This window comes from Myotis daubentonii, chromosome 10, assembly GCF_963259705.1.
Source record: "Myotis daubentonii chromosome 10, mMyoDau2.1, whole genome shotgun sequence".
Classification (NCBI taxonomy): domain Eukaryota; kingdom Metazoa; phylum Chordata; class Mammalia; order Chiroptera; family Vespertilionidae; genus Myotis; species Myotis daubentonii.
In genome coordinates this window covers 82,428,376-82,456,355 of record NC_081849.1, presented here as the reverse complement: position 1 = coordinate 82,456,355, position 27,980 = coordinate 82,428,376, and the positions used below count along the sequence as shown (strand labels likewise).

At 47.3% G+C, this 27,980-nt stretch overlaps 1 protein-coding gene across 2 annotated transcripts in view; it reads left to right on the top strand.

Annotated features, from left to right (window-relative positions):
- The window catches only part of IMMP2L (inner mitochondrial membrane peptidase subunit 2), a 477,803-nt gene that overhangs the window by 328,576 nt on the left and 121,247 nt on the right, over nt 1-27,980 (top strand). Inside the window, exon 5 of one of the 2 annotated variants that reach the window (XM_059655892.1) lies at nt 424-489. The exons of the other annotated variant lie outside the window; for it this stretch is intronic. Coding sequence (XP_059511875.1) covers nt 424-489 — 66 coding nt within the window. The remainder of the gene's footprint in view (nt 1-423; nt 490-27,980) is intronic. 2 annotated transcript variants of the gene reach the window in all.

Genomic DNA, 27,980 nt, shown 5'->3' with positions numbered 1-27,980 from the left:
AGAGAATTTCCTAATTCCTTATTTTTTCTCAAAAAATACCTCCCATCCTCCATGTTTTCTTGAGGATTTAAATCAGAATCCTCTGTTAATTTTAAACGGAATGAAGACATTGAAATACAGAAATGTCTGATCATATTTTTTTTTATGCATGAGTCCCCTTTCCTTCAGGAACTTAGCTTTCGTAATGAAATTCTTTATCCCTCTTTTCTTTAATTTTGGTGAAATTTCAGCATGACTTCCCCTCCAGAGAATCACATAGATAGTCACTCCGTCTCACTTGGGACCGAAGTAGGATCGAGGGCATGGATTCAGGATTCAGGATTCTGTAATGCCTTCAGTGTAGCCTATGTTGTGGTCGAATTTCTTTTTGTGTTCTTAAAGCAACAGAGCCACAACTGACCATATAACCTTCTCTTATTCCAGGTCCCCTAAGAACCCAGGACAGAAAATCATCAAGAGAGTGATTGCCCTTGAAGGAGATATTATAAAGTAAGTACTGAAAACTGTCGGTATGAGTTAAAGTTATAAATAGCTACATTTTTGTTGAGTGTGAAACCACATTACATGGGAAGTACATGTCAAAGAGGACCGAAGCTTTGGAGACATTCCAGATGAGGTGGCCCATTCAACCATTTCGGGATGTAAGACAGACACAAACGTACTGGTCACATTGCTGTCCTTTACCCGGGAGGCATGGGAGAAATGCACAGCCATGAAACTCACATTAACCATGTTTTCTAAAATGATCATGAGATCATTGTCTTCAGATATTAGAATTATCGTGATTGTTTTAGATGGTGATGTCAAGGTTCATTTTAGAAACATTTAAGAACATTTTATTATTTTAGAAGCAAATACAGAGACTAAGGGGAGCTTTTGTTATAGTGGAGATGGGGAGGACATGGGGAAAGACATGAAACAAGTTCTGAATCACTCACAAAATAGTAGCTCTAGAAAACAGCTCGCCATCAGGTGTGGTAACAGCGTGTAGTAATGTCTTATTTATGCTACATGCTGCCAAATGCAGAACAACGTTTGAGAGTCAACAAGTAAGTTGATGTGGTGTGACACATAGCATTTGGTTCTTACTTTAAATAAGTGTAGCCAGGTGTGCACAATGTCACAGTGTGGGCGTCCAAACGCTCAGGAAACTATATTCAGAAAGTGTTCCGATCCTGTCTTTTCAAAAAGCCGGGTCCTAAAGCATCCGTGTTGGTGACCGTACAGATTGGAGCCTCAGTAAAATGAACGTTGGTGGGTTTGGGAGCAGAGCCCCAATGTGTGTGCTTATCTATAGCACGAACAGCAATAATCAATGCATCCAAGTACATTCAATTCAAAAAAACATTAGCCAGAATAAAAATTAGGGGAAGCCAAAAAAAAAAAAAAAAGCCAATGAAAGAGATATTTACATTGACCCATTAGTTCCACCAAAATATTTTTCATAGTTATTTGCTTTTTTATTATAAATCTGCTATGACTCATATGTAGAGAAGCACTGTTTTTAGGAAAGCAGACAAAGTCCCAAAGTGCACCCCTCAATGTGAGTGACGCATCGGTACTTGTCTCTGGGCCGCCTGTATTTCTGCCTCACGGGCTTGCCAGCCGCTCAGACATGAAGCCAGGCCTGTCCCCTCTCACCTGGAGAAACCCACTCTGTGGACCTGGCGACCTAGAGGGCTCCCGTGTCCTTGGCGACCTTAGTGAAGATAGCGGATCGCCTTTGCAGGGGAACCCCGTAATATATTGCCGAAAAGAGGACACATTTGAGGGTGGATATGAATAGTCCACAGACTTGGGGCGGCCAGGTCAGCCTGCTGCAAAGGGTCACCCATCAGGGAGACGTGACCCACTTTATAAATCACTTCCCGTGGCCCTCCTGGTTCAGGAGAGCTCCGAGATGGGGTCCTGGAAACCAGAACCGCCTGCTGGCCCCACTGGGCAGAGGAGTAGGTGGAGGAGCACCAGCATTTCAGAGAAGCACACCCAGCTCACAGCACAGGCATCGCCTTGTGGGGAGGACTCCCCTCACAGGCGTGGACATGGCCGGAGGCATGAGGAGGACTCCCCTCACAGGCGTGGACATGGCCGGGGGTGCGGAGAGGACTCCCCTCACAGGCGTGGACATGGCCGGGGGCACAGGGGAGGACTCCCCTCACAGGCATGGACATGGCCGGGGGCACAGGGGAGGACTCCCCTCACAGGCGTGGACATGGCCGGAGGCATGAGGAGGACTCCCCTCACAGGCGTGGACATGGCCGGGGGTGCGGAGAGGACTCCCCTCACAGGCGTGGACATGGCCGGGGGCACAGGGGAGGACTCCCCTCACAGGCATGGACGTGGCCGGGGCGCAGGCAGAGCCTCAGGCGCTCCTCTCCTCGGGGACTGGTCAAGTGAGGGTCCTTCAAGTCCAGTGGTATCTTGTAAAATGCCCAAACACCCTAATTGATTGAAAATCACTCCCTTGTATTAGCAAAAAACAATCCATCGAATCACTAGACATTAAACCTTTTAAAGCTGTTGGTTTTAAATGTGCTATTGAAGATACGGAAATCAATATTAGCCAATCACAGATACTTGGATCACATCATGTTCCGGCAGATGAAGCTTTACGTGAAGAAAAACAGAACCAAACTGAGCTTTCCCCAGTGTGACCGGAACGATGCTTGTCGAGGAGCCTCCCTGTCATGGCCGCTGCGGGGGCTGTGAGGCCGGAAGCCTGGTGTCTGTGGGGCTGTGTGGAGGCCGTGACTGACGTAGGGCATCGGGCAGGGCAGGAGCTAGGAGTGCATGCTGTCCTAGAGGGAAGGACAGCATGCAAATGTGTGTCCCGGGCCTTGAAAAAGATGGGTGCAGAGAACGTTCTAGACCACGGATGCCGATGGGAGCTGACAGTGACGGCTCAGAGGACCTGTGGCTGTTCGTGCGCCAGCCTTGGCTGGTGGGGACTGGGGCGGAGGTTGGCAGGAGTCCCTGAGGCCCTTCAGCCTGGTTTCATGTGAACCCTGCGTTTTTCCGCAGCACGTGGCGTGGCGCTGTGGAGTGTTTAAGGCCTGGCCAGGGCTGTCACTGAGGAAGGGCCAGAGCAGTGACGTAAGCGCCCAGGGTCTGTCCCACAGTGTAGGCACACCAACTCAGAGGCTTTGGTGAAAAAGCATCCATTTCCCTGTGCTGTCAATCAGAGAAATCATTAGTATCGTCTGGGCATCCTTAGCTGTTCTTGCTAAAGAACGATAATTATTTTTTACTAAATAATTACAGATGGGTAGGGAACCCATGCCTTTTTGCAAATATTCCTTTTATGTAGTCATAGGTGATTACTTATCACTCTACTGTTATAGCAGTGAATAAAAATGGAATTGCTAATAAAACTCTCCGTCTTAGCAGTAGGTATTTCTTACTAAACATCAGAGAGATAGTCACCCCGAATTTATATGCAGAAATAAATGTTAATCTCAATTTTTTTAAAGTCCAAATTATTCCTATCATAAACGGAGTGATGCGGGAGGTTTCCAGAGGCACTGCCCGTGACGCAGTGCGTACACTGTGACTCGGGAGATGCAGCCGGTGCTGGGATCCCCGGGCCATTGAGATGGAGCTGCTCTTTCCAATAATGGTGACGCCTGTGACTGTGTGTGTCTCCCCCCCCGCCCCCCCCCCCGCCCCAAGCAGCTTCTTTGGTTTCACTTTCTACCTTAGCCGACCTGTCTAATGAATGGGATTCCTCTTTAGATACATGAATCTTCCATATTCATTCATTCATTCATTCATTCATTCATTCATTCATTCATGCACATCATTCACTTACTCATTGGTGTGGTCGTCGAGGTCACGAACACTGACTATGAATCCAGACCGCCCTGAGGCGGATCCCAGCTTTGCCACGTGGAATGTTACTTTACCAAATTACTTCACCCTCTCAACCTAGTTTTCCTCACTTGGAAAATGCAAATTATCATAGCACATTCTCCACAGAGTTTTCTTGAGAGTTCCATGAAGTAATGGGTATAATTTGGTTAGCATGGTGCCTAGCCTATAAGTATGTGTTCAGTGAATATCAGATTTCATTGTTAGTCATTACCGTGACTTAATCATTATATATTGAGTGTTTACTATGTACTAGACCACTGTGCTGGGTCCGGGATTATAAGCATGACAAGCTGCAGATAGTTCTTGTCTTTGGTGCTTACAGTCGGGTGGAGAAACAGGACAGGTGACCAAGAAATGGAACAGCACCGAAGCCCAGCCAGGGTGGGTGTGCCTGCAGCCCCTGGGGCTCAGGTAGAGGAGCATCAGTCCACCTGAGGGGGGCGGGGCTGGGGCGGAGAGAACTTCCGGGTTGACATTTGAGATGAGAAGAAAATCTACAGCCTCCCCTTAACCAGGACAGTGTGGCTCAGTGTGGACAATCACACAGTCCCGGAGCACCTGACGTGAAAAGGAGCGGGCCCCAGGGTGCCAGGGAGGGGGGGGGGGGAGACTTCTAATGGATGTGTCAGAGTAGGAGACCAAGAGGATTGAAACATATTTACCGAATGGCAGTTTTTTCTTTGAATATTCCACAAAGAAAAAAACTAACACATACTTGAGCTATATCTGTAAGGATTTATGTTTCCCAATGTGTAAGTTATGCAGGTATTGCTAACTGGCCCACTAGGCAGGTGTTTGAAAATATGGCAAGTCCAGAATTGCTTATTTAGTGCCGAAATACTAAGTGACAGTCCCATGGAGGTGCTGTCGGGTGGCGATGATACCGAGACAAAACCATCTATAGGAAACGGAAAGCAAGAGCATGAGAATGGATATTAACACAATGTCTCGTTATGTAATATTCTCATTTAAGCTCACTATATCTGCGAGGAAGTGTTAGAACCGTCATGCCCAACTGGGCGCTTCAGGCAGGAAACCCATTGGCTTAGCTTCATTAGGAAAAGAACTCTGTAGGGGGGCCCCAGCAGGTCTCTCTGGTCCACGCCTCCTTGCTTCTCTCTAAAGGGGTCATTCTGCCCCACCGGTGTGGCTCAGTGGTTGAGCCTTGACCCATGAACCATGAACCAGGAGGTTATGCTTTGATTCCTGGTCAGGGCACATGCATGGGTTGCAGGTTAGATCCCCAGTAGGAGGCAGCAGATCGATGATTCTCTCTCATCATTGTTTCTCTCTCTCTCCCTCTCCCTTCCTCTCTTTGAAATCAATAAAAACATTTAAAAAATAATTAAATGAAAGGCAGTATTGTTTGTAACTGTGATGCCTTTGGCTAAGCTCCTTTTCCGTCTTCTTGGCTGGCTTTGGGGCTAAACTCTTCAGTTCTGCGTGAGCCGCAGCCCTGACAGACCATGTGCAGAGCTCCTTGGGGTCCATTCCCGCAGGAGCGTCACGCGTTGGGGGGGCTGGTGTAGCGGTATTTTTGGCTGCTGCCTTAATCACATGTCTGAGTCGCAGAACTTTCTGAAGTTGTGAACTCCGAGTAAAAGTATGAGAAATGCTAACTTTCGGTGTTCCTTTGAACTAAATATTTATTTTTTTCTCTGCTCACAGTCATGCACATCTGTCAAATATTTTGAAAAGACATAAGTATAATTATCGCGGTAGGAAGCTGAAAAGGTTGTCTTAAAATACCATTTTAACTAAACTCAAAAAACATGTTAGGAAGATTCAAGAGTCGTTCTAACCTGAATAATTACTAAATAATTAAGGAGCAGATAGCGCTTCTATTTCTGTGTGATTTTAGTTGACCTTGTTTAAACTTAAAATTGACCACAGTTTCTCTTTTAAAATGTTTGGAGTGAGAATTTCTTGCAGGGAGCAGGTGTGTTTAAAGCATTGATTTAATTAGCTGTGGATGCTTTTAGAGTTTTATAAAAAATTTTGTATGGCTTTTTTTAGATGGCTAAGGAACATGGCATGATAGAGTGTTCCCCTTGGAGCAAGACGAGAAGTGGCTCAGTCTGTGCTCTGGTCTTTATACGCTGTGTGATCTTGAGCACTCTGAGTTTTTTTTTCTTTTCCAATTTCTCTATTTGCAGGGTTCTTTTAAAGACAAAATTAGAAAAAATAATATATGTTCCAGCCCTTTGTAAACTTTAGCACACCATCAACGTTTAGTGCAGTGCTAACTAATTTTCTACGTGAAGTCATGGACATACCTTGGTGAGCACAGGGCCAGCCCAGCGCTTAGCAGAACGCCCCGCCCACTTTAGAGTACTGATTGCTTGGTTCTCATTTTAATGATTTGGTTATATAGTGGGGCCTTGACTTACGAGTTTAATTCGTTCTGAGACCGAGCTCGTTAAGGAGTTTGTTAACTCAAATTACTCTGTCAACTCAATGCAAAAAATCTGCGGAGAGACAGCTGGTATCTCAAAAAACTCGTTCGTCGCGACACTCGTAAGTCAAGGCCCCACTGTACTGCTCAGTTAAGACATAGGTCGTATTTTATGAACCCTAAAGTTGGAAGGAAAACACTTTTTATTTAAAAACATGTTTAATCTTTATCATTGGGAGCATTACAGATGTCTCCCATTTCCCCCATTGGCCCCCTCTGCCCAGTCCCCGCCCCTCCCCCCGGCCTTCTCCACACTGTCGCCTGTGTCCGTGGGTTATGCATCTATGCGGGAAGCTCTAGGTTATTCTCTCTTAAAACCTGCCGTGCCCGTGCTCCCACGCGGGCTCCCATGTCTTTGGGGCCCTGTCTGCTTCCTCCTGCACAGTCACCCCAAGTGAGATCTCCTCGCGCAGTTCTTTCTGATGTTGGTCCCTCCTGCGGGCTGCGGCAGCTGAGGACACAGCGTGGCTGTGCAGGCCGCCCTGTCTCTGTCACAAGTACTCGGGTCAGATGAAAGCAGCTGGTAAATGCATGCTCCCACCAAACTTTATTTAAAAATCACAGGTCAGCGTTCGTACTAGATTTTGCTCACGGCCCGTGGTTTGCCAATCCTTGGTCTATATTATCTTCCCTTATTCCCTTATTCCCCTGGAGTCAGTTGGGACTACCGAACTCCCTTCTCGTCCTGGCCAGTAGTTTACAGGGGAGAGAGGACTTAGCCTCAGAGCCGAGGGCTCTCTGGCTGTGTCCCGGCTGAAGCAGAGGCCGTGGGGAGGGCAATGGCTGAGCAGAGACCTTGGCTGAGCAGCTGGAAGCCACGTGGGTGCGTCTGGACAGTGAAGACCGTGGTCTTGAGCTGGATGGGAAGAGCTGCTCCACTCGGCGGCACATGCTCGCTGGGGAGCCCCGCGAGGCGGTAAAGAGCAGAGTAAATTTCATTGCCCGATGGTTTCTCTTAATACAAAGGAACAGCCCTGCACTTGGGGAAACTCAGACCACCTCCACCCCACGCTCCTGGAGCTCCGCTCATCACCCCGGCCTCAGACCTCCAGTTACCTTGTGGCTGAATTTTTTAGCTCCACCTGCTTGTGTGGGACCAAACTGAGAGATCCTCCCTTCCCCCAACTGGTGGGCGGAGTATGACGTAACCTGCAGCCCAGAAATACCTGAGTGACTAACCATGTACCTTATATGGACTAGACATTGAACCACCAATCCACACCTGCCAAATCCAGTGGTTGGCAAACTGCAGCTCGGCACACCATGGCTCGCGAGCCGCATGAGGCTCTTTGGCCCCTTGAGTGTGGCTCTTCCACAAAATACCGACTTCTGTGCATGGGCCACGAAGTTTCGATCGCACTGTAGGTGCGCGCCTACACGTCGTATTTTGTGGAAGAGCCACACTCAAGGGGCCAAAGAGCCTCATGTGGCTCGTGAGCCGTGGTTTGTCAACCACGGCCCTGAGCTCTTGTTCCTATATGGACCATACATTAAGCCACCAATCAGTGCGCGCCGAGTACACTAAGCCCCCCATTCCTTCCCATCCCTCCCCTCAAATGACATGCTCACCTCTGCAAGGGTTGCTGTTCTCTTGCGAGACAGCCCGGCAGGTCTTTCTCCTAATAAAGCCTGTAGTCCTGGTTTTCAGCTCCCAACTGGTCTCTCACAAACCAGTAGTACAGAGAAGAAGGAGCTAATATCCTATAGCGGATACATGTTTTTCTAAAGTAATCTAGTTGCTCACTTCATTTTGTTATGGAAAGTATTCAAATGTAATCTAACCTATTCTGACAGATACCTATGTACATATTAGTATCTTAGGCACCTGCAGCAATTATTCCCATATTTAAAATGTTGGTTTTGACACTAAAGTCTGTGTTTGCAGTTTTGCAACATTGGAAAATGTTTGTTGACAACAGTATTCATTATAAATTGTTCATTAAAAAAAAACCTGTCATCCTAGTGTTTTCTCCCTGCACAGTGAACCTGCATGAGCTTCTAAATGGTTTATGCTAGCAGAACTAATAAGATTTTGAGATTGATCATCCTTGTAGTTGTGATTCAAATGAGAATTTGAATGAAAATAATTAATATTTTTCATTAGTAAGGGCTGACAGTTATTTTCTTTCAAAAGAGGAAACTGATGGAAGTCGTGTATTGGGGGTGGAGGTTGTGTTCTGTGTGATGGAAGTTGTGTACTTGGGGTGTGGAGGTTGTGTTCTGTGTGATGGAGGCCGTGTATTTGGGGGTGGAGGTTGTGTTCTGTGTGATGGAAGTTGTGTACTTGGGGTGTGGAGGTTGTGTTCTGTGTGATGGAGGCCGTGTATTTGGGGTGTGGAGGTTGTGTTCTGTGTGATGGAGGCCGTGTACTTGGGGTGTGGAGGTTGTGTTCTGTGTGATGGAGGCCGTGTATTTGGGGTGTGGAGGTTGTGTTCTGTGTGATGGAGGCCGTGTATTTGGGGTGTGGAGGTTGTGTTCTGTGTGATGGAGGCCGTGTATTTGGGGTGTGGAGGTTGTGTTCTGTGTGATGGAAGTTGTGTACTTGGGGTGTGGAGGTTGTGTTCTGTGTGATGGAGGCCGTGTATTTGGGGTGTGGAGGTTGTGTTCTGTGTGATGGAAGTTGTGTACTTGGGGTGTGGAGGTTGTGTTCTGTGTGATGGAGGCCGTGTATTTGGGGTGTGGAGGTTGTGTTCTGTGTGATGGAAGTTGTGTACTTGGGGTGTGGAGGTTGTGTTCTGTGTGATGGAGGCCGTGTATTTGGGGTGTGGAGGTTGTGTTCTGTGTGATGGAAGTTGTGTACTTGGGGTGTGGAGGTTGTGTTCTGTGTGATGGAGGCCGTGTATTTGGGGTGTGGAGGTTGTGTTCTGTGTGATGGAAGTTGTGTACTTGGGGTGTGGAGGTTGTGTTCTGTGTGATGGAGGCCGTGTATTTGGGGTGTGGAGGTTGTGTTCTGTGTGATGGAAGTTGTGTACTTGGGGTGTGGAGGTTGTGTTCTGTGTGATGGAGGCCGTGTATTTGGGGTGTGGAGGTTGTGTTCTGTGTGATCGAGGCCGTGTATTTGGGGTGTGGAGGTTGTGTTCTGTGTGATGGAAGCCGTGTATTTGGGGTGTGGAGGTTGTGTTCTGTGTGATGGAGGCCGTGTATTTGGGGGTGGAGGTTGTGTTCTGTGTGATGGAAGTTGTGTACTTGGGGTGTGATGAGTAGGAGCAGGTCATTAGCTTCAGGTTTCTGCAACTGGACACCTGGGAACCAAGGAGATGTCTCTGCTTATTACACAAATAAATTCTGCTCCCTGGGCTGTGAGAGCGGACTGCGCTGTGCAGCCCGAGCAGGAGCAGCGGAGGTAAACGCAGGCCCTCGCCGCTGCCCCTCTGGGTGTGTGGATATTTCCCGGGAACATTTCTGGAGTCTGGATTTCAATTTTACAAACATCAGAAAGGAAATGCCCGTTTAATCTTTCACTGTAACATGAAGAGGAGCAAGTGATACATCGTGGGATGGAGTTTCGGAGGAGAGAAAGCCAAGCTGAAAGATTTTCTATTTGAGATGAAAGTGTCATAAGCAGTACATTTTACAAAAGCCTGGAATTGGATAATGGAAGAGGAAATGAATGAATGGATTCGGATTTAGCATCTGTATGGGAAAGTAAGGTGACCATTAATGGATTTCTGAGGCTGTCTTTGGGGGATTATGTAAATCAAACCTGATTGTAAATCTAACCCAACTATCACTGAAATCAGGAAAATGCTTTCTGCAGGCGGAAATTGAAATGACTCTCGACTTTATCATGTTCCTGAGCTCTGATCATCTCACAGGAGTTTCCAAAACCAAGCTTTCTTTCAAAATTAAAACTTGCAACATCCTTAGCAATAAAGTGGAGGAAGTCAAGGAAAATGTGATAATGAAACTTATAGGAAAGTTTCCAGCTGCTGTATGAACATGCCACTGCGTGGAGCCAGGAGGAACTTGTACACAGCGTTACTCTGATGGCGTCTCGCCCGCAGGAGCACCGGGTCTCAGCCACACTGAGCTGCCGGGTCCTGGTTGCTGGGCACCTGCTCACCTCCAGCTGCCGCCACAGGGAGCACCTTCCTTTAGCCCTGCTCCCTGTGCCTGTGCTTGGCCGATGCCTACTCAGCGCTTCCGTCTCTAGGAATGTCCTGGGGGAGGAGTACCGGGGCTCCCTGCAGCACTGTGTGCAGCAGCCAAAGACCAAAGCCCTCTAACGGTGCCTCAGTGTAGCTGCGGACACGTGGTGCATCCATAGACTCAAACACTAGGGAGCAACGCAGAGGAAAGGGGGAGATGTGTGTGCACGCGCGCGCGCACACACACACTCACACACACTCACACTCTTGTATAGAAGTATGTGTGCTCTCAGATCACACACACAATCACACTCATATAGGAGTGTGTGTACTCTCAGATCACACACACACTCACACACACACTCACACTCTTGTATAGGAGTATGTGTGCTCTCAGATCTCACATTCACACTCTTGTATAGGAGTATGTGTGCTCTCAGATCACACACACACATACACACACACACATACACACTCACACACACACACTCACTCTTGTATAGGAGCGTGCGTGCTATCAGATCCTGGCCACCCATCACTGTCCCACCCGTCATTTCTGGGACTTCTCTCCCACACTCTGCCACCTGAGCTGGTGGAAGTGCTGAGTAAGGAGTAAGGGGGTGACCTGTGCCCTTAGAGAGGGAATGAGAGGGCTGGAGGGTCAGGGTGTGAGGGAGATTCCCCACTATCTTCCCTTTAATATTGTAGGGTTTTACACTCAGGAAAGAATAACTCGCCTCCCCATTGTTCCCCGTTATGCCCCCTCTTCCTCCTCCCCTCCCCCTCTTCCTCCTCCTCCACCCTCCCTCCCTTCCTCCTTCTCCTCTTCCTCCTCCTCTTTCCCCTCATCCTCCCCCTTCTCCTCCTCCTCCTCTTCCTTTCTCTCTCTCTCTCACACATAATATACACAGACACGTATTATATGTATAGATATATACACACACATGCACACAAATGTGTGTGTGTGTAAACCAAAGATTCAAACCTCCTGTGGCTGGGATTAGCCCCTTTGGGCTCCTGCTGTCCTGTGCTCACTCTCTCCTAGTAGTTACCTCTCCCGGAGGCGGGGGGGGCGGGCAGCTTTTCATGTTCACTTTCTTCCCCTGTCCCCCCCCCCCCCCCCCCGGCTACACCCATCCACACGCACAGCACTCACTGTGGGCTAGAGACACACTGTTCCAGATTTTCAGACTCCTCCATGTTTTCCTGTATCTGCTCCGTGTCATCCTGAGCGTGCCAGGCGCTTCTTCACCCCCACCCATTCAGCACCGCCGTGTCCTTCCCCTGGAGGGATCAGTCGGGGCGTCTCCTCGGTATCCCCAGTGCTTTCGTGACCCCCCAGGAGTCCAGCTGTGCCGGAGCCCCTGGTGCAGGCCTCTCTGAGGTCCCTGGGCTCAAGGGCAGCTCTCCTTTCTGGAGCCCAGCCTCTAGCGCAGCCGTGGGCAAACTACGGCCCGCGGGCCCGATCCGGCTGTTTGAAATGAATAAAACTAAAAAAAAAAAAAAAAAGACCATACCCTTTTATGTAATGATGTTTACTTTGAATTTATATTAGTTCACACAAACACTCCATCCATGCTTTTGTTCCGGCCCTCCGGTCCAGTTTAAGAACCCATTGTGGCCCTCGAGTCAAAAAGTTTGCCCACCCCTGCTCTAGCGCAGCCCCTCATGGGACCTCGAGCATTGCTCAGCGTGGATCTGTCCAGGGTGATGACTGCAGAGAGCTCCGTGCATATGTATAAAACTTTGTTCCGAACACCACTCTGGGAGATGATTCTGTTTGTTCTGGAAATAGTTGAACGCAGACCAGCTGTATCAACCCCGACTCCTTATCTTAAAAAGCACACGCTCTCCAGTGGGCTGAGCGGCAGTGTCTCCCGTCGCTGAAGGTTCAGGAAAGCCCGGGGTGAGGAACACCAGCCTCAGCCCTCTGGTTCCTTTGCTCTCTCGGCAGAAAAATGCTGCCGGGCTGTCCCTGCGCAGCAGCGGGATGAGAACACGCCTGTCGATTGCAGAACAGTTTGCAAGGGCCCTGCCTCAGTCAGCCAGGCTGACTCCTCTGATAACCAGCGGCCCCCACACCCCATGGAGCGTGCCCCCCCACTCTGCTGTGGGTGCGGATGGGGTACAGGAGCCTCCGCTCCATCACTTCCCAATCGGGCCTCAGGCTGGCGGGGGAGTAATAGCCACAGGGAGCAGGAGAGCAAGCCTGGTGGGGCCACGGGTGGGTCTTACAGCTTTGATTTGGAAGGAGCGCATATAATTTCCCCTCACCTGGCGTTGGCCAAGACAAGGCAGATGGCAAGACCGACAGCAATGGGCATGTGCAACCCTCCCTCGGGGATAGGAAGCACATATTTTCTACAAAAATACACTTAGCAAAGTCTCTCCTAGTGCTCTTCTGGTGAAAATGAGTTGATTTTGGCTCTTGCACCGATGTGCATATTCAGTGCATATTCAGCACACAAACAGCACAACGGTGGGGAGAAGGGCTAACTTAGTGACTCTCTTTCCAGGGGTTGACTATTGGAAAGGCCTAAAAATACAAAGGATATGTCCCTGCACAATGGTCAGGCCTGCTTGCTGGGGAGAAAGCCGTGGAGTCGGGATAGCACAAAATTAACTGCATTAGCTGACGCCTGAATGGATTTTGTATTATTATTTTAAAAATCTTACATGTAAAAGTGTACTATGGGAGGATTCATTACATCTGTTTGCCCTTTAGCTCTTGTCATTTCAGATATTTATGGTATCTATCTCTCTATCTAACTTATATACATAATAGAGGCCTGGTGCACAAATTTGAGCACGGGTGTGGTCTGTAGGCCGGGCCTACGATCAGGGCCAAGCCGATCAGGGCCTGTCCGCTGTGGGGAGGGATGGGAGAGGGACTGCAGGCCAATCGGGGCCTGTTGGCTGTGGGAGAGGGATGGGTTGTGGGAGATTGGCTGCCGTCCCTGAGGAGGGAGCCAGCCCTCAGCCCCCTTGGGAAAGGGGCCGTGTCTGCTGCCACTCACCCCAGTTCCCCATCCCAGCCCAGGGCCCGAAGGCCCCGGCAGGGTAGGGAGAGGAGGCGACGGTCACTGGGGTGGGGTATCAAAGGAACAGATGCTGATGCCAGCTCCCCACCACTATGTAGTTCTCCGCCTCCCCGCCCCACCTTCCCTCGCTCTTTCCCTCGCTGCTGTGCCACAACTGCGGTGGGCAGGCGGTTGGCTGTGGGAGCATGCTGACCACCAGGGGCAGCTCCTGTGTTAAGCGTCTGCCTCCTGGTGATCAGTGCGCATCATAGTGACTGGTCGACTGGTCATTCCCGTCATTCCAGTCGTTCAGTCCCAACGGTCCCTTAGGCTTTTATATATATATAGGTGTGCAATTATTTAATGAGTAGCTATTTCCATGGGTGATGATGAAGTGGGAGCATTGAACAAAATAGCTGGTGTCCCTGATCACTCACACCCTTTGGGAGCTGGGTATGTGCAATAGCACCCAGAAGTACAGAACCCGCTCAGCCCTGTGCTTCTATCGTGCTTTCTAGCCTCCTGCCTATTGATCTGATTTTCTCCTTCCTGTTTGTTCTTCCATGTGGCTGTCATTTTATTCTCAGAGAAAAGAAATGTGCCCGAGCCCCGTGCGGGTCTTAGGCTCCCGGCTTGGGAATGGCTTTCTTGTCTGCGCACAGGACACGAGCTGCAGATGCCCTGTGCTGTCAGTGTTCCTCTGCTGGTAGATTACTTCTCATCCATCGCCGTTTACATATATATTCATTAGGATCAGATTCTAAGAAGGGATTACGTATTTCAAGGAAGGAAAGTCATGCTGGTGTTTCTAAAGTGTACACAGCTGTTGAACTTTAATTAAACAGGTTTGTAGGAGAGGGGACTGGAGACCAAGCTCATAAAACCAGACAGATACATGCTTTGCAAATGAAGAAAGCTAATTAAGCCAAGCATCGCAGCTTAATATTAATTTTTAAAACACTTCCAGTGTATTTGTTGTAAATCTTGACACTGCTATTGTGTGTTGGTTTTATTTTTGATTTTTGTTTTTTAGTTGTTTATGGGTTAATCTGCAAGCTAAGACCAGCATTTGAATGCAAAGGATTCCTAGTCATTTAGAAAATTGTCAGATCTTGCCACGTTATGTTCATATGTATTGTGAGAAACTTAACTCTTGAAGGAAATGTAAGTCAGGAATGAAGATCACTGGTGTATTTATACTTTGGAAATAGAATGTGTTATATAAGCCACAAACATAATCTAAAGCCACCCACTGTGTTTTTTTTAATAAAGTATTTGATTACCAGACGATTGTGTACACAAAGCCAGACTGAGAAACACACTTCACGTTCAGCTGTGTTTTTGAGCTTGTTCTTAAGTCTTTTAACCAAGTTAGGATTTTAAAAAAAATGATTAAAGGATAGCTATGCCATTTTAACAAAAATGCACTCATCATTATGTTCTCACAATCCTGTGAAGCAGGAGGAATAAAACCCCAATAAATTAGACTTTGTTGCCACATTGCTGGACCCTAGGAAGCTTGCCGATGCGCCCAGTTATTGAATGCGTCCTTGATTTTCCTTTGTTCCGTTGTGCACGGGCTCTGTGAGGGAAAGCTTTAAAGATTTGGATCTCACCTTCTCAGTAGGGAAGACCTGGAGGGAGAGCTTTAAAAGCAGAAAGGTGTTTAAATTAAGCCTGCTGAGCACGGATGCAGTCAATAGAATCAGATTGTGACTTAGTGAAATGATTCACAAGGTTCAACCTCTGGTTCCTCATTCAGGAATCAGAATCCCGCTCCTTTCTCCAAATAGAGCTGTAACCCATGCATTAAGCACCGACTCCCTGCTCTAATGCACTGTGTCATGGTAAAAAGTTCACCCTTTACTCAGCCATAACTGGAAACATCTCTTTTGCTTGTGTCAAGCAAAAGGGTCACAGCACTGTTCGTTCGGGAGACCAGCAAAGAACAAGGAGCTGTGTGAGACCCCCGTAGTTTCCGCAGACAGTCACAGTAGCTGCAGATAAGTGGGGACTCAGAAGCAGATTATGCTGAGCGACGAAGACTGTGCAGCCACGTTGTCTCACGAGGTTCGGCTGAAAGGATAGACTGTGCAGCCAGGATATGTCATCCCCAGAGTATCCCTGAGAAGGGCTCTTTCTCCCAGGGGGACGCTGGGGAGAGTGAAATGTTTCTTTCTGCTGGACCTTTGGAGAAACGCCCGAAGCTCTCCTCTGAGAGATGCATCCACCGAAAAGGGGCCTTTACTTAGGTCCCGATTTCCACGTGAAGGACAGTAGGATCACTGGCCATGCAGAACGTGAGTCTCCACGGTGTGGGTCTCCTCTGTCTTGCCGATGGATGGAGACCGTGATGACTGGTCCCCTGTGCACTCTGTCAGGCCTCCGTCCTTCCTGCTGCCGCTGTCAGCAGGCGAGGTGCTCACGTGAAAACACCACTCACACGCATATTCTCCATCAAGACTTTCTAAGTGTCTTGATGTTTATCTCCAGAGCTATGTGGTTTTCTGAATACCATGCCGTGTTTTTTCTTTCTCCTGAACCTGAGGCATTTCCTGGGAGTCAGGTGGGTCAGTCCAGATGTTGGGCTCCCACGGGAAGCCTGCTGAGGCGGCCTGCACTTCTAAAGAGGCTTGTTGTCTTTGCTTCATTGCGAACGTAGCGTAGGGTGAGCTGCACGCGTATAACTTCAGAGATCGAGTTGGTCACACGTGGAGAAACTGAGACCCGGGAGCTGGGGGAATGGCCCTGGCCTATGTAGCTAGCTCACGAGCTCAACCTCTGCCCCCGGGTGCACCCTTGCTCACGCTGCATCAAAGGATGCTCAGTGGAAACCTATCCCGCTGTCCTTTGTTCCATTGGGTGGATGAGTAGTTGGACGAGGTCTCTGAAGACCTTCCTTACTTCCGAGAGCCTGTAGCTTTGCGATCTCTAAGAAACAGCCACCAACGAAGTATATATGACATGCTATTTCTCTTTGTCCGTGTTATTACATAAACATTTGTTCGTTTCTAATGTTGCGAATGATTCCCCCACTGTGATGTTTCTGAAACAAGAGCTCCCTTAAAGAGAGGCTTGGGGCCCGTGAGTGATGGACTTACAGTTTGTACCCCTGTAGGGACCGCCTGCGTCCATGAGGTCAGCGTCGCGTTGGCCCCTCAGAATGCAGCGGGGCATGCGCCTCTGCTGTGTGTCTGCGGGAGTTCGCCACGGCCTTCCCTGTGTGAGATCCCTGTGGCTGTCCTTCGGCGTTGGGAGTCCTATTGTTGCCGGAATGAGTTCGGAGAGATGGCCACATTGTATTTCAACTGAACAACCGTGTTGTACCCTAATGCCTGCTTGCATGGCTGCACATAGTAGGGATGCTTTTTTAGGGGCAGATACCATTGTCTTCCTCCAATGGGGACGGAGTAGAAGTCATGTACCTTTTTCCAGCTGAAGGGCCAAGAAGGTTTGCTCACTGCTTCATAGTGTTGGCAACATTGCTTCCCAGGTGGCCCGGGAAACCATGGGGTCCCAGAGCACGAGGAGTCTCGGTGCGTTACTTTTTGACCCTCACACACTAGCTTTATGATTTGGGGACCACTTGCTTTCTTCCTGCAGTTCTGCATGAGATCAGGGTTGTTTAAAACCTGACCAAACACAGAAGCTCTGTAAAAAGCACAGAATCCTGGAAATTACCTCAACTCAACTGAAATGGGAACACTAGGAATAGAGCCCGTAACTGTACAATTTTTAAAAGCTTACCTGGGACACTTTAAAGAAACAAAAAAGGCTGTGTCCCAAGCAAGACCAATTGAATATGCATGGATGTAGGTGCCCACTGCCTATCCCACACTCCCAAGGTCCCCAGGTGGCTCTCATCTGCGGACCAGGTTGAAACCACTGCTTTAGACTTTCTTCTGTCTCTAGGGTTCAGCAGTTTTTGCTTTAAGCTTTGCTCTTCAGGAGCAAATAAAAGAACCCCTGCCTGTCGTTTGTATGTTCGTGAGTGAAGTGGTCTGGTGACCTCTGTGTCAGTTCCTGCATCGCTGGACTGGAAGCTTGCCTGTCGTGGTGTGGGGAGACTTTCTGATAGATTCCAGGAAACTGCTTTGCATAGAAAATGATCTAAAGTGCAGATCTCCATCCATTCTGTCTTACTGTGGGCTATCTCATCTTCTGGGAGAGCTGCATATTACATTTGAGGATATTCTTCTCCTTGGGTGGCCATTAGAAAAAAAAATCAATTTTCTTTTTAATCAAAACTCCATCGATGGCTTACCTTGTTGAAATGTGCAAGCCATAATTGGCATACATATATGAATTAGTTGTGGAGGGACTGTTTGGATTTCTTGTTGTTTCATTTAAAGGAAAGTGTTTATGGGAAGGGTATTTTTAGAAAAGATACGTGTTATTATTTCCAAGTCAGCCTGTCTCAGAAAACGCCATCACAGAGCTCTTATCCACTATCCTTTAACTGTATTGCTTTTATTATGAAATGTCTGCCCACCCAACTACACTGAATTCCTTAGCCAGGAAGTGTTTGGGGGCCATTGTTTCATGCCCTTCCCTCTCAGCTGGCACCTAGCACAGTGCTGACCATGGTTGGTAGATTGGTGTGCCATGAATGTTAAATTGGGCCTTGAAAACTGGGACTGTATTTAAGGAGAGCAAATCCCATTAGATTGTTTTGCCTCTGCCTAAAAGAGGATGGCATGGAAGCTGGGAGATGAGAAGGTAGGAAGGCTGCACTGATATGCACAAGGGGAGGAGGCAAACAGGAAGTGAGGTCTGGGAGGGAGGGCATGAGGGCCAGTAAGGGAGAGGGGAAGGGCCAGGGGTACCAAGGAGATAAGAGGGTGGCTCAGATGACAGGCGGCCATTCCATATGACTCCCAAATTGTTCAATAAGCCTTTTTAAATTCAAATGTTTGGTGCATGTGGATTTCTTGTGTCAATGTAAGAAACCTCCAAACCTGTAGAGAAATTTGTACTAGAATTTGTTTGAGACAAAATGATGATGTTACCAGGAAGCAAGATCTCAAATGGGCTGGAGAATGACAGTTTTGCAGTTTTTCTTTCTTTTTCTTTCTTTCTTCTCTCTCTCTCTCTCTCTCTCTCTCTCTCTCTCTCTCTCTCTCTCTCTCTTCTCTCTCTCTCTCTCTCTCTCTCTCTCTCTCTCTCTCTCTCTCTCTCTCTCTCCCTTCCTTCCTTCCTTCCTTCCTTCCTTCCTTCCTTCCTTCCTTCCTTCCTTCCTCTCTCTCTCTCTCTTTCTTTCTTTTTTGCATTTGAATCTAAGGAGGGAATTAAGGGTGATTACATGGAAGTGGGAGAAAGCAAGGTGGGGATTGGATTACAGGGTAAATAACAAGATTATGTGCTCTCCTGAGGGTGGTTACACTTCTAAGGGGCCTGAAAAGGAGGCATTTCAAAGGTGTGTTAACCTGGATGCATAGAAACAGTGGCTATGCAGTTGAGCCATATGATATTTTCATCTTGGAAGCCAAAAAATGGTCAAACATGAGCAAACGCATGCCATCTGGGTTATGTCAGCTGGAGTCCTCTAGTGTGTGACTCTCTTTGCCCACACACTGCAGACGAGGTGACCAGGCGCCCAGGGCACACTCCCCTTAGTAACATTCACAGCCTGGACCTTCATCACACATGCCAGTCCTTGCTGTCCTTGCTGTTTGTGCTTGTTTACATCGTTACTTAGGAACAGAAATCTGAAGAGGGAGAATGTGTACTTTCTCCTTATTGAGAAAGAGCCTCTGGGGCCAGTGCTAACCTTACCAGTAGTCCCGTTCCAAGGGCCTTGCCTGTGGAGTGAGATGAGAAGAAAGGCTGGAAACCTCTCTTGAACCAACATCATACAGTCGGGGCTTTTAGCATGAAAGATGAAAATTGTGGAGCGAGACAGCAGACTTTTACAAAATCTTCCAAGTCCTGTGCTAAAAGAGCACATACTTTTTATAAAATCATCACGAGCCTGGCCAGTGTGGCTCAGTGGTTGAGTGTCAACCTATAAACCAGGAGGTCACGGCTCCATTCCTGGTCAGGGCACATGCCAGGGTTGTGGGTTCCATCCCCAGTGGGGAGCATGCAGGAGGCAGCCAGTCAATGATTCCCTCTCATCATTGATGTTTCTATCTCTCTACCTCTCTCTTCCTCTCTGAAATTAATAAAAACACATTTTTTAAAAAAGCACTATGTAACTTCTCTCTTCACAGGAAGGCTTAATGCAACCAATTCTCTCCTGTGTATTCAAATAAATGCACTTGGGAGCAGAGGGGAGTAGGTGGGAGTGCCTTTAAAGCAGGTGGGAATTACTAAGTCACTCTTCGTGGCTGTACCCACACCTTCCCTTGGGTTGTCTGCGGGGGGCACTTTTGGATATTTTATCTCTGTTCCACCTGGTTGGGCCAGAGAACCGGTTGTTTGATCAGTGTCTCGTTACCCTCCTCCAGCCTATGGGCGTCTGACTGCTCAGCTCCTTTCAGGTTCCCAGCAGGTGTGTCTCCGCCACGCCCAGTTCTCTCTGCAGCCCAGGATGAGAATGAAGGAGCAGCTCTTCCGAGTGTGTGGAATCCTTAACTGTACGCGATAAAGTTAATATAGCTGTTGCTTCCACACCTCCTTATTTGTGATTATGTTCCAAGTAAGCACAGCAACAGCAATCTCAGAAACCCTGTGGCAAAGCTGAAGAGAGCGCTTCCCTGATGTAATATTGAAATAATGTTTCACAGGTTATTACCGAGGGTGTGGGTAGTAATACATCATGCTAGAAAATTCTATTGCGTTCTCCAGGAAGGCAACATGAATTTCTTTACACTGTTCTTTCAATTATCTCTTTGTCCTCACATTCTAATCCTGAGGTTAGGGTCCCAAGGGGAGGACCACAGTCTTAAAAGTGTGGGTTTAAGGGAATTGTAGGTGACCTATCCTCTCTTTTTTGCTAAGGCAAACATATCAAATGTTTTTTCAAATATCATTTGAGACTGTGAAGACTATTCAATCAACACACTCAGAAAGTAAATTCCTAAGCAGCGTTTTCAGAAAGGGCTTAATTTAAGCACAAGACTTTTCATGCCATGCATTCATTTATTCATTCATTCTGGAATAGTTACTGAGCTTTACTATGTAACTGGTGTTGTTCTAGGCAATTTGGATAAACTGGAAAGAGTTCCTACTCTCATGAGTCTGTATGCGACTGTGGTGTAAGGAGGTGAGGGTCAGAAATCAGACGTAAAGACAGATGGCACACAAGTAAGGAAGTGACATTGCTAGGTGCCAGGAAGAAAATAGAAGAGCGTGTGGGGTATTTCTCATCTGGGCTCAGCAGAGGAGTGTGTTGGGGCCTGGGAAGCCAGGGAGGGGGGCCCAGACCTGATTAATAGAAAGGAGTAGACCTGTGACGATGAATTCCAGGTGGAGGCAAGGGCAAGACCTGAAGGTGCTCATGAGCTTTGAATGCACAAGGAAGGGACAGAGGGGTCCACTGTAGAATATAAAGTGGAAGTAGTGAAAGATGAGGCCAGAGGAGGAGGAAGGGCTGGAGCACATCAGCTCTGTGGGCCATGGCAGAGCTCTGGTTGTATTTTGAGTGACATAGGAAGCCACTAGATGTTTGAAGCGAGAGAGTGACGAGATCTTATTGATGTGCTTACATGATCACGAGTCTGGTGACCATTTAACAGGAGGGGACGAGAGGCAAAGCAGGAAGCTGCGTAGTGGGGGTGGGGCATCACAATGCAGACAAGGGATGATGGTGACTTCCACCAGCATGAGAGAGTCAAGAAGGAATGACACCGTAGGAGATGGGGTCTGCATGTTTAGAAGACCCAGTCAGAAGACGTGCTGAGAATTAGATATGAAGGCTGAGGGCAAGAGAGGACTCGAAAGTGGAGCCTTTGTGTTCTGTCTGAACAGCCATGTCCATGGTAGGTGAGTTTACTGAGAAGGGTGACACCATGGAGGGGCAAGCAAGTTGGGTGGGAAGAAGGATCAATGGGGGTGAGCCCTGAATACTGGAACACCGAACTCAGTCCAGAAGGGCTGCTTGTGCACTGCCAGTGACATCCTTGTATTTTCCCTATGGTTCAGGCCAGGGTGATCCTTAATGCCTTTTTGTCCCCATGGAAACAGCTGGAACATTCCTGTAAAACATAGAATGAACTGAAGTGTATGTACCTATGACCCTGGGCTCCCATCTTAGTCCTGATGCTCTACTTCCATCAACCGCTTGGGGATCTGAACTCTCCCTGAGCATAGCACCCACCTCGCAGCCCCCACCCAGCCCTTCCCTGGCCTGTTATTTCTCACTCCTGTCTCTTCCTCCCCAGAATAATTTCATTTTACATGCATTCGATTTTAGATTTTAACTACCAAGGCCCTAAGGGGGTATTTTCAAATCACACAATTTATAATTGATTCAACCATTATATATTGATCATTTTTATGAATCGCATTGTGCTTGGCACTAAAGAAGAAATTTTAACTTGTGTAAGCATAGCTGTTGCTCTTCATGAAGATAGAATAGAATTGAAGATAGAAAACACAGTCATATGAAATAACTAAATAAAAATATTAGATAACTAAGCTTTGTGGAAACCATGGGGCTAAATTTATCATCCAGCTTGATATGATTACTTACTTATTTCATTATGGTTATGGTGATGTGATAGTAATTCTGATCTTCTCTTATGAATTCAGACTTTACTAGTAATTCAAATTATTAGTGTGGTGATTAAGTGCATTGGGTTTTATATCATAGTTTAAGCCCTTACTGTGCCACTGGCTGTGACCATGGGCAAATTTCTTATTTTCCAAACTTCACTGGCCTCCTCTGTAAAATAGGAATAATAATATAACCTATTGATATGGTTTTGGGGACAAATATATGAAGAAAATTTGACACATGGTAAGAATTTGCTTTCCTCCTCCTCTTCTGCCTCCTCCTCCCCTTCCCCCCCTCCTCCTCCCTCTCCTCCCCCTCTCCTCCTTCCTATTATCACTGCCATTTACTGGCAGGAGTATAGCATATAACGAGCGTGTCTGGGTACACATCATTCCTTGGAGCAGCTCAAGTTGGGGGTAAGGTGGTAACAAAAGGTCTACTGCTACCCAAGACCATGCCACAAGGGAAGAAGGGTGATCTTGGTGGGAAAAGGTGAAAGAATCGGGATTCAGTGAAGGTGGTGATGGAGCGGGTTAGCATCCTTCCAAAGAGCTGCACAGAGGAAAGGAGGTGAAGGTTTCAGCACAATAATGAAGCTGGCCGAAGCACTTCAAAGCTATGGATTGACTAACAGGGTTTCTGGTTTACACTCTGGAGACCTACGTATGAAGAAATGATTAAGAGCAGTGTACTCATTAGCTGCAGAACGAATTACTTCTCCTGAGCTAAGACTGAGTCTACCACCAAGACACTGACACCTTTTCTCTTGACAGACTAGTATTTAATAGCATTTATCTTCCTCATCTGCCACCTCCCCTTCTGGCCATTGCCTATTATTGGGAACTAGGAGAAATTCGCCATCCAATCGTTGTATGACATCTCTATCTGTAAGTGGCACCTTCCCTGTCACTTCATATATATATATATGTATCTTTGTTTATTTCAGAGAGGAAGGAAGAGGGAGAGAGAGATAGAAACATCAATGATGAGAGAGAATCATTCATCAGCTGCCTCCTGCATGCCCCCTACTGGGGATGGAGCCTGCAACTCAACACTCTATCCACTGAGCCAAACAGGCTAGGGCAGTGATGGCGAACCTTTTGAGCTCAGCGTGTCAGCATTTTGAAAAACCCTAACTTCACTCTGGTGCCGTGTCACATATAGAAATTTTTTGATATTTGCAACCATCATAAAACAAAGATTTATATTTTTGATATTTATTTTATATATTTAAATGCCATTTAACAAAGAAAAATCAACCAAAAAAAGTTAGTGTGTGTGTCAGAGGTTCGCCATCACTGGGCTAGGGCCCCTGTCACTTCTTGATGGTTGAGGAATCACAAAGTAAGTGACTCATTCCTCATTTGTTAATGCAAAACCTTTCTGTTATTTAATCATTTTGAGACAGTCATGGGTAGTTATTTAGCTCCACACATTCTTACAAGTCATGCGCCTGCCTAGGCAGAGGATGCAGAGTAGCTGGTTGAATTATGCAGAGTTAGGTTCAAAAAGTCAATCTGGATTTACAGGTGTTGCGTGAACAATTCAGTGCAGGCTCAGTGAAGCATATTTTCTGCAAATAATACTGTGCACTTGTAGGAAACAGCCTCCATAGAAAGAGACATCATGCTGTATGATTAATGCTCAAGTGCTCTATAAACAGGGAAGCGTTACTGATTGAGAATGGAGCATTACCCATAGATAATATCATGTGACCACAGGTGGACCCATCCAAGGATAAGGAGGAGTTCCTGTTGATGCCATGATGAAAAGGGACCTTATTTTTGCAAATAATGGGGTCACCAAGGGCTAGCCTGTAAATATCTTAGTGTTAATCCTATACATGCCTCATAGGTTTCCATGTTTTGTTAATTTTGATGATGAGCGCAGTCTCAGTAGACTTTAAATCCTGTGAGCATGAAATGCCAACCATTGCAGAGAGCCACAGAAGCATAAGATAAAATATGTAAGAGTTTCCAAGATTGTGTCCTTTTTTCCTATTGACTCCCAGCATCCTAGATAATAGAAGGCTAATATGCAAATCAAACGAACAATGGAATGACCAGTCGTTATGACGCACACTGACCACCAGGGGACAGGCGTTCAACACAGGAGCTGCCCCCTGGTGGTCAGTGCGCTCCCACAGGGGGAGCGCTGCTCAGCCAGAAACCGGCCTCATGGCTGGCGAGTGCAGCAGCGGTGGCTGGAACCTCTCCCACCTCTGTGGCAGTGCTAAGGACCCCTTGAGGGATGTCTGACTGCTGGCTTAGGCCTGTTCCCAGTGGGGAGCGGGCCTAAGCCAGCAGTAGGACATCCCCCGAGGGATCTCAGACTGCCAGAGGGTGCAGGCTGGGCTGAGGGACCCCCACCCCTCCAGTGCATGAATATCATGCACCGGGTCTCTAGTGAGAGAATAAAAGAGGAAAGTATTGTAGGAGATGGCGTCTGCTTGTGTAGAAGACTTGCTGAGAAATCCACAAAACCTGGAAGCCTGTGAGGCATGAACCGCTGCACTAAGTCATGGGACTCCACAGATGGGACGGTAGAGACACTGAAGCATCATTTTTGTTTCTCTTTTTTCTGATTTGCCATTGATGGGCAGAGTAACTGCTTCTGCCCCATGTGAGGGGAATCTGCTGCCATTTCTTTTACAATCAACGTCATAGCAACAGAGCTGGGCTGGCGATCTCAACCAGACATCCACAAGTACAAACTGTAGTGTTGAAAGGGGGTGGAACTGCTGGCAGGTGGCAGGAGGGGCAGGAGTCTGTGGCTGGATCCCTTTGTGCTGTGGCCTGACCCAGGCACAGGTGTGGGAGCAGGACCCATCAGCGGGGCCAAGGGCACAGTGACCAGGTCTAACAGCCCACAGTGCACTGGGGTAGGGACAAGTAAGGGAAACAGAGGTGTATTCAAGGAAAGGGAGAGTCCAAGAACTTGCAGACATTTTAAAATGACCACAGTCACTTCAAAGATTTACACTGTCCCCTGGACAGGTTTTCCTGGGGATAACAAGTGAATAAAATTTTATTCATGGGTCTCATAAAGGACACTGTGTGATAGAAAAGATGGTGGCCCAGCCAACATGTGTACACAAAGCGCAATGATACAATTCATAGGGATGTTTACTACAGCATTTCTGCGTGCTAGCACCAAAGTATATTTCAGGGCCCTAGCCAGTTTGGCTCAGTGGATAGAGCGTCAGCCTGTGGACTGAAGGGTCCAGGGTTCGATTTCAGGTAAGGGCATGCTCCGGCTTGTTGCAGGCTCCTGGCCCTGGTCGGGATGCATGCAGGAGGCAACCAATCGGTGTATCTCTCACATCAATGTCTCCCTCTGTCTCTCCCTCTCCCTGCACTCTCTCTAAAAAATTAATGGAAAATATCCTCAGATGAGGATTAATAAAAAACAGAGTATTTCAGGGGGAAAATAAAACAAAAATTTCTACAACTTGCTAAAGCATTATTCCAAATATACAAACCTCTTATAGATTAAAGAAAATCTGGGCAAAAATTTAAAGACTATAGAAAAATTAATGGACTATGTACACCCCTCAGCCAACCCTCCATGAGTATTCTATTTCATGGTAAAATATTTGTAAAAGACTTGAGCATCAAAGAGATCAGGTTCTATTCCTTGACAAGAACCAGGAATAAAACTAATGTTTGTTGGTTGGGGACAGGTCTTTAGGTTTTTAAACTAGTTTTGTGTTTAGTTCTTTTTTAAAAAAAAAAAAAAAAAAAAAATATATATATATATATATATATATATATATATATATATATTATTGATTTCAGAGAGGATGAGAGAGGAAGAGGGAGATAGAAATATCAATGGTGAGGGAGAATCATTGATCAGCTGCTGCCTGCCCACCCCACACTGGGGATCCAGCCTGCAACCCAGGCCTGTGCCCTAACCTGGAATCGAACCATGACCTCCTGGTTCATAGGTAGATGCTCAACCACTGAGCCAGGCCAGGGCTCGGTGTTTAGTTCTTAGACAAAATAAATAGTGTTCCTCCCCATGTAGTCACCAACTTCAGACAAAACTAAACACAGGACATTGTTTATAGAGAGAGGATGAATACCTATGAGCTTAAAACTGGTTGTTTTCGAGTTTCAGTGAGAGAGCCTGTTAGCGAGTGTCCATTTGCTACTGTTGAGCCCTCATCCTTGCACCTAAAATAATGAGAGCAATTGATTTTCATCATCAATATTTCTTTGCAGGTGTTTAAATCTTATGCGACTTAAGAAAGGATAAGGAGTGTGAATGGAATGAGTAAGGTCAAGTGTGGGAGTTAAGGAACCTCATTCTTACACTGCCTGTTCTTAAATCATGGTTCCCTAGGAGGGTAGTAATATACCTTTGTTGATTACGTCATCCTGGCTTTGCCTTCTTTGTATTGTCTTCATTAACATTTCTCTCTCATGGACTGGGAACAGGCTCACTCAGTCGCTCCCACACTTAGCGATTGGTGTGCAGCACGGCGCTCTGTTCTCTCTGCGGTTAAGTGATAGAGGACAGAGGCTGTGAGGTGAATGAGTAAAAGATAATTGCATGGCATTCTTAATAGGAAGCCAGGTTCGCCAGCTTTTTAGTGTTCTTCCGCTTAAGAAGCCACACTTAATGATTGTTGCACTGTTGTTCCTGCCGCTACCTAAAAAACAGAACAGGCAATTACAAAGAGCTGCCGAATGCCTGTCAAGGATTGCTCTGCCTCAGACAGGATGTCAGAGACCTACATGGAAATGGAGCGCAGCACCTACTCAAAAGTGCATGGCTGGGGAGGCCGGAAGAGGGGACCTTTTGGGGTGATTTTTTCATTTTCAGAGACAGATCCCCAGATACTCTGTGCCTAGAAAGAGGGACGTCATTGTGAGAAGTCATGCCCTTGAAGTTAGTTAGCTCATTAAGACCACCTACCCGAAAGCATGCACAACTGTCTATTTCCAGTTCACTCAGCCTACTGCAACAGCACGGCGTACCCGTGTGAGGGCCCTGCAGAGAGAGTAGAAGCTGGTCTCCTTTGCCTTCCCCTTTTAGGCCTTTCCCCCCACACCTTGTACCATGATTTGAATGTTTACCCAGCAACCCAAGCTTTCAAAGACCACCTCTCCCCGGCCACCTCCTGTCTTCTCTTCCTTCATTACCATGCGTAGCCATGGATGGTTAGATGTCCATACAATTTTCCAGTTGTTCTTTTGTTTTGTTTCTCTTACAGAAAATACACTTAACCTTTCCTTGAACGATGTGTCAGAAAGGGCAGAGTAGGGTCAGAGGCATGAACAACATTTCTCCAAAGTCGTTAGCTGCACAGCAGTTCAGCTTGGAGTAATAATTGTAAGACATGGATGTGGTAAAAAGTGAAACACTCAGCAACGAGCCGTGAATTTTCTCCAACTGGAGAGTCCCGTTCTTGAAGTGCCATTGACTTACATTATCGGATTTTCCGCTACTTAGAGTAAGACCAGCCAGTCCGGTCTCCCAGTGACAGAAACCTCTGCTAAGTCCTGTGCCTGCAGCCCAGGGGACCACGTTGGGTTCCTGTGCATCTCTGCAGGCCTCCTCTGGCACGGCCACCCACCGCCTGGAGGTTTTTCCCTGAGGGTGACTATTGAGTGTAACACATTAGGGGAGACATAAAAGTAAGTAAATCCTAGTCCCTGTTCACACTATTGCACCTGCCTGCAGAGCTACCCACATTCTCACCAGAAGCCTCTCCTCCATTCTGCAGAAGTGGATGGAAGACAGGCGGGGGAGGGAAAGCAGCAGTCCACGTCTTCCTTGGCCAACACCCGGCTTCCTGCTGATAAACGATAAAGGCTGGGCATTCACATGGATCTGCGAGTTCTAGCTAGAAGAGGGAAGGTTAAGTAGTCCTGTGAGCT